Source organism: Salvelinus alpinus, chromosome 5 (assembly GCF_045679555.1).
Source record: "Salvelinus alpinus chromosome 5, SLU_Salpinus.1, whole genome shotgun sequence".
Taxonomy (NCBI): Eukaryota; Metazoa; Chordata; class Actinopteri; order Salmoniformes; family Salmonidae; genus Salvelinus; species Salvelinus alpinus.
The window spans coordinates 33,237,734-33,249,130 of NC_092090.1; the positions used below are offsets into that span (position 1 = coordinate 33,237,734).

The 11,397-nt window shown below is 42.1% G+C and overlaps 1 protein-coding gene across 1 annotated transcript; it reads right to left on the reverse strand.

Annotated features, from left to right (window-relative positions):
- Positions 1-56: 56 nt before the first annotated feature.
- Positions 57-7,302, reverse strand: dpep1 (dipeptidase 1). Its single transcript, XM_071401445.1, has 10 exons — positions 6,841-7,302; positions 6,103-6,229; positions 5,704-5,836; positions 5,208-5,358; positions 4,610-4,679; positions 3,972-4,148; positions 3,054-3,138; positions 1,348-1,423; positions 862-997; positions 57-634 (listed from the first exon to the last, which is right to left on the reverse strand). Exons 1-10 carry the CDS (start codon positions 6,966-6,968, stop codon positions 443-445), a joined length of 1,275 nt encoding a protein of 424 aa, XP_071257546.1. The 5' UTR covers positions 6,969-7,302; the 3' UTR covers positions 57-442.
- Positions 7,303-11,397: the final 4,095 nt, after the last annotated feature.

The window sequence follows — 11,397 nt, forward strand, 5'->3', positions numbered from 1 at the left end:
GTACAACACTAAAGTAAAAAAGGCAGTAATGCAGTGGAAAGTGTAAGACAGCATGGTAGAGGTATTAGTTGTTTATTATTATACCCCAACAATACTCGTGCTTACACAATTTTCCTGATTATTTGTTTATTGAGGGCCACATTTAACCGTTCAATTTAAACTCTAAAATGTAAAATACCAAGTAAATCCATGACCAGGCTACAAGGTCAACAGTGATGTGTATAACACCGTTTCAGAAGAATTTACTGGTTTAGTAATGTTAACATTTCTATGCACAAATGCTTCAAACACAGTTCATGGACTACATCACCAATAGAACTTGTGAACGATGAAGTGACCACAGAACTCAAGTGGTAAGGTCTTACTATGCCTTGGGCAGCCTACTGCCACAGACAAGGGGTGGTAATACCATCACACCCAGCATGGTCTATGTAGAGGGGGCTTATAGAGACCAGGACAGCAGGCTACTCAGAGTCAGTGTTAGTACCAGGGCCAGAGGGCTGAGGGAGAGAATTGTCCCAGCACTGTCTGGGTTGGGGACAGGGTAGCCATAGCTGGTCCTGCAGTCGTTTTTCACTTCTTCATAAGGTATGGGCAGATCATCTGGAGTCGTATCAGTCAGGCTGTCTCGTACCTGGAAGATAGGAGTTCAGAGTCAGGGAGGGTAACAAAGCACTGGACCAAATAGTGCATTACAAATGCCTGTAATCTCTGTGTATGCATTGTATTCTGTATTGCATCAGCCCTTTTTAAATAGATCTATGGAGGTTTGTGTGTTGATGTCAATCTTGTGGAAACGGGGGTGTTGTGAATGGTGCTAAGCTGTAGAGGTCAGTGTGTAACTTTTACTGTAGTACTCACACGCTCCACCTCTCTGAACACTCTGAGCAGGTTGTCCCCCAGAGCAGCTTTCACCTCAGCATCTGTCCATCCTCTCCTCAGCAGCTCTGCCACCAGAGCAGGGTACTTAGACACATCCTCCAGCCCCCCCGGTACCCTGACAGACAGCACAGGTAGAGAGGGGTGTGTGTGTCAAACTGAAGCCAATATTATGCAATTCTTCTGAACTCCTCCCCCAGCAGAATGGGTTTCTTTCCATGTAAAACATTTATAAAATATTTTACTACTACTACTCAGACATGACTTTTGATATATTTTTTAAATACTACTACTCAGAGATTACTTTTATTAAAAAAAAAAAAGAACTACTCAGACATATGACTTTATACTTTTTTACTGGTATATTACAATTAGCACCTTTTAAGATAATACATTTTGCTCAATCAAGTCCATTGGTGTTTTATTGTAACTAGGTGAATAACTCCTAGGTCAATTCACTCGACTCACCTGCCCACTCCATCATAATCCCCACCAAAACCAATGATACTGTGTCCAGCCACATTCTTTATGTGGTCAAAGTGATCTAGATTGAACACGATAAGAAAGGTGAATATGCAGGGCATTCGGAATGTATTCAGACCCCTTATTCTAAAATTGATTCAATATTTTTTTCTATCTACACACAATACCCCATAGTTAAAAAAAAAAAAAAAAAAACAGAAATACATTATTTACGTAAGTATTCAGACTCTTTGCTGTCAGACTCAAAATTGAGCTCAGGTGCATCCTGTTTCCATTGATCATCCTTGAGATGTTTCTACAACTGGATCGGAGTCCACCTGTAGTAAATTCAATTGATTGGACATCATTTGGAAAGGCACACACCTGTCTATTTGACAGTGCATGTCAAAGCAAAAACCAAGCCATGAGGTCAAAGGAATTGTCCATAGTGCTCCGAGACAGGATTGTGTTGAGGCACAGATCTGGGGAAGGTTACCAAAACATTTCTGCAGCTATGAAGGTCCCCAAGAATAGAGTGGCCTCCAACATTCTTAAATGAAAGATGTTTGGAACCACCAAGACTCTTTCTAGAGCTGGACACCCGGCCAAACTGAACAATTGGGGGAGAAGGGCCTTGGTCAGGGAGGTGACCAAGAACCTGATGGTCACTCTGACAGAGCTCCAGAGTTCCTCTGTGGAGATGGGAGAACCTTCCAGAAGAACAACCATCTCTGCAGCACTCCACCAATCAGGTCTTTATGGTAGAGTGGCCAGACGGAAGCCACTCCTCAGTAAAAGGCACACGAAAGCCCCCTTGGAATTTGCCAAAAGGCCCCTAAAGACTCAGACCATGAAAAACTAGATTCTCTGGTCAGATGAAACCAAGATTGAACTATTTGGTGTGAATGCCAAGCTTCACATCTGGAGGAAACCTGGCACCATCCCTACGGTGAAGCATGGGGGTGGCAGCATCATGCTGTGGGGATGTTTTTCAGCGGCAGGGACTGGGAGACTAGTCAAGATCGAGGCAAAGATGAACGGAGCAAAGTACAGAGAGATCCTTGATGAAAACCTTCTCCAGAGCGCTCAGGACCTCAGACTGGGGCGAAGGTTCAGCTTCCAACAGGACAACGACCCTAAGCACACAGGCAAGACAACGCAGGAGTGGCTTCGGGACAAGTCTCAATGTCCTTGAATGGCTCAGCCAGAGCCCAGACTTTAACCCGATCTAACATCTCTGGAGAGACCTGAAAATAGCTGTGCAGCGACGCTCCCCATCCAACCTCAGAGCTTGAGAGGATCTGCAGAGAAGAATGTGAGAAACTCCCCAAATACAGGTGTCCCAAGCTTGTAGCGTCAAGACTCGAGGCTGTAATCGCTGCCAAAGGAGCTTCAACAAAGTACTGAGTAAAGGGTCTGAATATTTATGTAAATGTGATATTTCAGTGTATTTTTTATACATTTGCAAAAATGTATAAAAACATGTTTTCACTTTGTCGTTATGAGGTATGGTGTGTAGATGGGTGAGAATTCTTTTTTTTAATTTCATTTTGAATTCAGACTGTAACACAACAAAATGTGGAATAAGTCGAGGGGTATGAATACTTTCTGAAGAAACTGTATAATACAAATTTGAGAGACAAGGTTGGGTGAGTGAGTGGTGGAGAGTAAAAAGTAATGATAAAAATTATGACCATGACTCAACTACTCACCTGCCACCTGTGATAGGTTGGCTGTATTGCTGCATGTGACATAGTCGTTGTAAAAGTTCACCATGACAATTCCTTTTTTGTTTTGCTGGTGAGAAAAAGGACACAGACACGCAACTGTATGATAAGTCAGAACTATAAACTCAAGTCACTAACTATTACAATGAAGAACTGTAGCTACCATATTGGTGTAGTCAGTTGGGCTTTTATGTTCTGTTGTTAACATTTTATGGTGCTATATAGAAACACAATGTTCCTTTATCTGTAGTTTTATGGGCCCTTACAGCTGAATAGCTCAAATGTTTCCCGGACTCTTGTTTGTAAGCTATTGTCAGCTTGAGGTATTTCACAATAAATGTGTAATAAAATGTTTTAGTTTGTGTCTGTTTTCCAAGGTATTGGAAAGATCTGAAGGCTTTTCTAACTTCCTTTTGATATCATTGTAGTTTTAATATCACTGCAGACATTACCACGTTTCTTTGTTGCAGTCTTATTGCTTACTTTTCTTTGCCTCAACCTTCCTCTAAGCCCTTTCTCATCCTCCCCTCAGCCTATATTCCCAGACACCTCCTTTTCACTCTTAAACCCCTTTTCAGTTCCCTGTCTGTTTTCTCAATCCATGTTCTTCCCCTTATCCCCCGTCACATACCCCTTCATCCGATCACATGTCCACTCACACTCAATCTCAGGTCCAATTCCTTTATTCACTTCACCCTCCAATCCCCTCACTCTGCCTGCTCCCCTAGTCCTTCTCCTCTCACTACCCGACTCCCAATTCTCTATCCCCTCGTCTCTCACCCTTCTCCCCTGACTCACCACCCTCCTCAGGGAAGGGATGATGTCTAAGGAGAATGAATGACTAAGTTCCTCATATGTATTCTGTAATCCACTATCCCCTTGCCCCTCTCCCCTTTCACTCACCACCTTCCTCAGGACGTCGTCAGGCACGTTCCTCTTGTGTGGGCACACGGCGTAGGCAGAGGAGTGGCTGAAGATGACTGGGGCTTTGGACAGGTCTAGAACCTGGTTCATCACTTTCTCTGACACGTGGGCCAAGTCAATCAACATCCCAATGCGGTTCATCTCAAATATCAGTTGCTGTCGGGTGAAAAAAAAAGAATGTTTCTGCCAGGACTGGGGGACCCTCTTACTGTGTCGCCCTACTGGTGTTATAGAGACAATTATATGTGATTCATTCAGCCTATCAAACCTAATGATATGGTTTGTAGCTAGGATCAAGAGAATGAACATGTTTTCATCCAGGGTGTTTTATACAAGTGATATCATACTGCTATAACATGAATGAACATCTAAAGGCAAACTAGACGAAAATGAGTCTTTGAGGGTAACCCAATAGTTTCTGAGGAATTGCTCATTTGACAAAAATATTTACTTGGAATATTGCCAATGTTTATGACAAGCATTTATATCTGATTTCCAAGTCAACTCAGAAGCAGAAGTATTAAAAGCCGCACCAAATAGTATCATAGATTTGACCTTTGTTATGAGTGGGGTATTTCCAATGTGTGTGTGTGTGGGGCTCAGTGTGATAGACCAACCTTGCCAAACTCAGACAGTCCATTGTGCTGCGATGGCTCGGCTCCCGAATCCACGAGCCAATTATCTGCCCTGGGAGAAAACACACACAACCACAGTAAAACACCAGGCCAGCTTCTGGAAGTGATCTTTCCGTTCCACTCTCCTATATCCTGCTAACATGATATGAATCAGTGACGGGCTGAGGGATTCACTAGACTCTGTAGTCTGTCCAGGGCCATGGTTTGATTAGCTAGCCCATCTGTTTAGAAGACTCTCCCAGAATATGATACCTCTGAAACAGGTGGCGACAGGAATCCCCTATTTTCCCCACCACAGAATTCAGTGAAATACAGTCTTTTTTTTTCTATTAATAAGCAGTTTCAGCTGTTACCTGTTGTGTCTCATTCATTTACATTCTTGTCATTTCTATCTTAGCTGTATGTGCTCTTTGAGAGAGCATCATATGGTGTGTAAAGCGTTGATATACTTAGGAATCTCAACTATAAAGTACTACAAAAAAATGTTGAGCACCTTGTCACTTATTTAAGTATAATCTGTGGCACCTAGTCCCCAGACCAGGGTGGCCCTGTCATCAGCAGGGTAGCAGAGCCTACTCACCATGGTGTGTTGCAGCTGTGGGTGAGGGTGAGGTAGCGGACCCCCAGGTGGTACATGGTGCGCAGGGTCCCCAGGCTGCTGTCCAAAGAGTGTCCTCCTTCCACCCCGATCAGACTGGCCGTCCTGTTCTGACTAAAGGCATCCACGATATCTGTGGTAAAATAAATACTTGATAATACAGGTGGGTGAATAAAACTCTGTTATATATGGTGTTTCACAGTTGATTGTTCTAAAGGGGTTTCATTCTCATAACCAGATGTATGGCTCCATTCAATCCGCATCGCGGATGTTCAGCTCTACAGTGTGATTGAAATTTAAAGGCAATGTTCCCGCGTTAGCGGAGACTGCATTCACGGTAAACGCTGCATATGTTGGCTCAATCGGAAATGACCTTTAAATGTATATTGTGGAATCTACGACACTTTCACTTTACATATTGAGTAGAGCCCTTACTGTATAACTTTTGATTACACTTTTTTTTGTAGATGACTCTCACCTTTGCTGCTGGTAGCAAACATGAAGGCTTCTGGGTATTTCATGCACATTCTGCGGATGACGTCAATCTGCTCAAGAGTTTGTCTGGCTGCATCTTTGTACTGAGTGTCACATGGAACATATGCTGCCCAGAACTGCAAGTGGACAGTAAATGTTTGATCAGTTTATTATGTAATACAGAGTTCCCCAACTGGCGGGCTTCTTGCGGTCAATTTGCAGTCTACAAATTATTTGTAATTATGTTCTGGACCCCCGACCATCCGCTCAAGAAAATAAAATCGACCCGCGGCTGAATGTAGTTGATGATCCCTGATGTAATACATGTATTATTATCACCCACCCTCACATACACCTTTTTGTGAGTCTTTTTCAGTTTGTGTGGGTGTATGAGTGTGTGTACCTGTGCTGCCAGTCGTCCCTCCCTGATCTTGGGGATGTTGGTGTGTGTATTGTTGAGGGTGTACAGATCCACTTTATTCAGCTGGTTGTTAAACTTCATCCTCAACTGCCAGGGCAGATCATTATGGCTGTGGAGTCAGACAGAGAGATCAATGCATGATACTATTCATACAGGGCAGTCAGCACTGCTAACACACAGCCATTATTTAACTGTACATTAGGACAGAACCATCTTGAAACATTAAAAAACAGCCTCCAAAATCTTATCGAAGCATATACTGTCACGCCTGCTCCCGCTCTTCCTCCCCAGCTCTACGCACTCCTGCCACCATCATTACGCACACCTGCCTTCCCCCCCCGTCACGCGCATCAGCGATCATTGCACTCACCTGGACTCAATCACCTCTGTCATTACCTCCCCTATATCTGTCTGGTTCCCCGCTTCTGCATTGATTGTCATATGTACTTGTTTACCCGTGTGCTGACGCTGTTCCTGTCCTGTTACCTGTCCGTTCCTCATTAAATGTTCAACTCCCCGTACCTGCTTCTCATCTCCAGCGTCAGTCTTTACATATACAATACACACCTTGCATTGGCACGTGTTTTGTGCCATTAACATTACAGTATGCATCAAATATTTGTAGATGTAATGTATTATAAAATATTAATTTTGGTTTAAACGTTCAAAATCACCCATCCTAGGGTCTTATGAGGAGAGAAAAATGTGTTAGTCACTTACCCATCAATCAGTGGTGTCTCTGACATTAGCCTCAGTGCGTTGTTCATGTGTTCATCCTGTGTCAAGGAGAGTTTGAGAGCACAGGACAGTGCCAGCAGAGTCCCCCATACACTACCTCCAGACAACATCTCTTACTCTCTCTCACTACACCCTAACTAACACACAATCTGATCCAGCCTGACCTGGACTTGTCCTCTCCAACAGCCTCTGGTTCACTACAGCCACTATGGTTTTCTCTCTAACTCCGTTTGTTACTAACTCAAAAAGTATATTTTGACTTGTTTCAATACATTTCTCAGCCTACACTAAGTTAGTTAGTCTTTGGTCTGTCTGGTGCTTCTTAAGATTTCACAGTTCACTGTGTTCCGTCCGAACTCTTCCTCTGTCCCCAAAGTGTCTCTTTGTGGGTCAGGCTCAAATACAGAGAGAGTTTATTATGCCTCCTCCGTTTCTCTGTCATTATCTCTTTGGTTGTAAAGTAAACACATGAAGTTAAGCATATTGGTTAATGTTTAACGTTCAGTACAACTCCCTCAAGTTTGAAATCCATAAGCAAGACAACCCCAGTAATGATATAGATGTGGATTAACATTGGAAAGTGCCCAATGATGGCATGACCACTCAAATAAGAAATGTTATAAAAATGAGTTATAAATATATGTAGAGAGCACCTCATCAACAATATGTGCTGAGGGTCGGAGTCTATTAGGGGTCAGTGCAAGTTTAATCAGATGGGTTAACTGTCACGCCCTGACCTTAGTTCCTTTTTTATGTCTCTATTTTGGTTTGGTCAGGGCGTGAGTTGGGGTGGGCATTCTATGTCTGGTGTTATATGTTGTCTATTTCTTTGTGTTTGGCCGTGTGTGGTTCTCAATCAGAGGTAGCTGTCTATCGTTGTCTCTGATTGAGAACCATACTTAGGTAGCCTGTTCCCACCTGTGTTTGAGGGTAGTTGTTTTGTGTGTCTACACCAGATAGAACTGTTTCTTTTGTGCCGTTTTGATAATTTTTGTCCTAGTGTTCGGGCATAATAAAAATCATGGACACGTACCACGCTGCACCTTGGTCCTCACCTTCTTCCACCAACAGGCGTTACATTAACCTTCTGCTCTACTCGGAGTGGAGTCACTGTTATACATCTAAAAATATAAATACATATATTTGAGTCAGAATACCTGCATATGACAGGTGTGATAGAAAAATGACACAATTACCTGATTTGTTTGATATTAATAGTTAACGATTATATACTTAACCAATAGTAAGACATTTCTGTTCTATGAAATGTCTGTGTGAACGGAGAGGAGCCTAAAAACCTACAGCTGGCATTCCATAGATAAGATGTGGTGGGCGTAACTGAGATAAAGAGAGCCTGGAGGAATAGGATTATTTTTTAAAGCAAGCCAACGCCTGTTCTTAATCAGGAAATTAAAGGGGTTTGGGGTCGGCCAGGATGTTCTGGAGAGGGTGTACAGCAGCTTGGTGGAGAGCATCCTCATGTTCAATATGACAGTCTGGTATGGTAATCTGAGCGTAGAGGAGCAAAAGCAAACTGACCAGAATAGTAAACACAGCCAGCAAAGTAATTGGTCGACCACAGGAACATTTGAGCATTCTGTTCCACAAGGCAACCAAAAAGAAGGCACTGGCTGTCATTTGGCGACCCCTTCCACCCTCTACACCCTCAGTGTAGAGGGTGTACACCCTCAGTCTTGGCCACCCATGGCCAAGAAGAACGTGTTCAAACATTCATTCGTTCCTTGTGCTGTTGGACTACTAAATGCAAAGTAAATTGTATCGGTACATGTACTTATCTATCTAGTGCAGTTGGGACAGTGGTCATTTGTGAGTGAATGTATTAATGTCCTCTATGTTGTTAGTGCATGCAACATGATGGACTGACTGGTTTAAATGTGTGAGAATGTATGTGTGTATGTGATAATTTTAATGAAGGTGATGCCAAAGAAAAATGTCCATCCTGGATGGACAATAAAGTTTTATTCTATTGTATAGAACAACACACTAATTGTGTCTATTCATTCTTGCATCCGAGAAACAACACCAGAGGCAGATAAGCATCTTTAGTGCCAACTATATAGAAACTGCATTGTCTGTAAAGGTTAGGCTACTGGGCCCAAAAGTCAAGACTGTTGGGTTGACTAGTCTCATTATTGCAATAATTAATCGATATTAAATAAAGATGATAGTTTGAAGAAATGACAAAGTCTCTCTCAGTATGAATTTCCACGACACAGGGCAACAGGTACAGTAGCCTAGTGGTTAAGAGTGTTGGGCCAGTAAACCAAAGGTTGCTGGTTTGAATCCCTGAGCCAACTAGGTGAAACATGTGCAGTTTAGCAAGGCACTTAACCCTAATTGCTCTGGATAAGAGCATCTGCTAAATTACAAAATATGTAAAAAATAGAACGTTTTTTTTATGCTCATGAGTAAACACACAATTCTTCAATTCACACAAGGTTAACCTCCGCACCCTCAGTGAAAATTATAATTATAGAGGGACATTCTTGTCATTCTTGCTTTTATCCCTCTTTAGGCCACACTTTAACCAGACTATGCTGCTTTGCTATGCTGTCTCTGCACAGCTTCTGCTTCATGGTAGCTCTCTAACCTTTGATGAGAAAAATAATTATTTCATACAGCTTCTAGATAGTTAACTAGGTGCAATGTACACAACTCAAATCTTATGTGTTCTGCTTTGAATTGTCATTTTCAATAAATCAAATGATTTGGCTTTCAGCATTAATCCTTTTCTCAAACGACAGGCAGTGAATCTGGTCTCTGTATATCAATATAGCAGTGGGATATCTGAACGCTAGCACATAACCCTTGTAGTCAGTCTATAGGCTCTTTTTTTATCTTATATGATAAGGCTTCTTTTTCCATTAGGCGGTAAATATCATGTTCTTCCTGTCAAATGGCTTCTTGTTGAATTATGTCATTATTGATGTTGATGTTTACAAACTTGATGATAAAGTGTGCACTTTACATAATCCATGTATAATGTATATCAAAGCTGGATGCTGTAATTTGGGATATGTATACTGTAGCTAATAAAGTAATATAAGTGTATGTTGTGTAGTAAGCTGTTAGTAGCCCATGTGCCTCACCCTAATAATTTGGCCTATTTTCCATCATTAATTTCGCCTAGTGTTCTGACTTGGTGGTGCACATGTAGCCTATAACCTGTTTTAGAGAAATGTAATCATTGAATATTGTAAGAGCTTTCATTGTCTGCTTATATGCCCCCTTTATTTGGCCTACGGTTCTGACTTGGTGTACAGGGAGAATAATCTAAGAACGGCCCATGTTCTGAATTCTGTCGCTGTACATTTCAAAAGTGCTGAACAAATAGTTATATTGACTACGTTCGTCCTAGCTCGCTCATTAATGTCTTAATCGAAATGACCAGTAGCGTGCCGTGGGCCTGGCGCCTGGGCCTTCAGTGAGGTCCTACACAGTCCCACCCGAATTAATCCACCTGTTATTACCATCATTTAGATGCCATGGCTCTAGACACTATACATTTAGACAGAAACGCAGTATAACCAGGCGTTGCGTCACCTTGAAATTGACATTTTTTTCAGAGAATTGCAGGGGAAGAGTACAATACAGTACAGTTCAACTAATAGGCAAGAACATAGTCGAGTGCAACAGAGTTATATTAATATTCTTCTTCTATCCATTTCTGGTCCACAAACTTTGAGCTTTAAGTCCCCCAAAAAATAAATACAGTGTGTTCACTAAACAGCGCATTGTCGCACCCAAAGCAGTTTCACCGTGATGATAAAGACACATAACTATTCACTGAAAATAAAAAACAAAATTTGCAACATAGGCTATTTGCCATTTTATTTTGTTAATATATAGGCTATTTAATATTAACGAAATAAAATGCGAAACATACATACACATTTAATAAAAAATAACATGCATTGTATGCCTACTCACCAAATACTGATTATTAGACAGTTGCGTGCGCTTAGGGGATCGTGAGAAAAATGCTGCAAGGCCATTGAGGTTGGCAAAGAAGACCTTGCATTCTTTAAGCTTTGAGGCTCCTTGAGTCAGTACTAAATTTAGTCGATGTGCATAGCAGTGAATGAATAAGGCCATCGGTGCCCTCTCCTTAACTTTAGCCTGCACCCCATTGAGTCCAGATGCCATGACTGCTGCGCCATCAAAACACTGTGCCACAACTTTATCCAGACTACATTCATTTTCCTCCAAGAAACGGAAAATAAGAGCGGCAATGTCATCAGCTCGCTTGCCGCTTGTCACTGTAAGAAATTGTATAAGATACTGGTAACTTGTTTTAACCACTTCTCAACATAAGCTATTCTTGGCACAACATGCACCCATCCCCTCTACTTTGTCAGACCCACACACACATCCCCTCCCCCATGAATAGGGCCTGTGAAAACAAACGCACATGCAGGATGCCTTGGGATGTGACTAGGACAAAGAACTGTGTGAAAAGCCAATGGAATGTCGACATCAGGCCGAACAGGACTACCCACGACCCAGATCGACCAATCG

Excerpts from the sequence above, each read along its gene's own strand:
- dpep1 (XM_071401445.1), bottom strand. The coding sequence starts at position 6,968 with ATGTTGTCTGGAGGTAGTGTATGGGGGACTCTGCTGGCACTGTCCTGT. Across the intron at positions 5,359-5,703 it reads GTTTGCTACCAGCAGCAAAG|ATATCGTGGATGCCTTTAGT; the intron begins GTGAGAGTCATC and ends ATTTTACCACAG. Across the intron at positions 4,680-5,207 it reads CACAGCTGCAACACACCATG|GGCAGATAATTGGCTCGTGG; the intron begins GTGAGTAGGCTC and ends GTTTTCTCCCAG.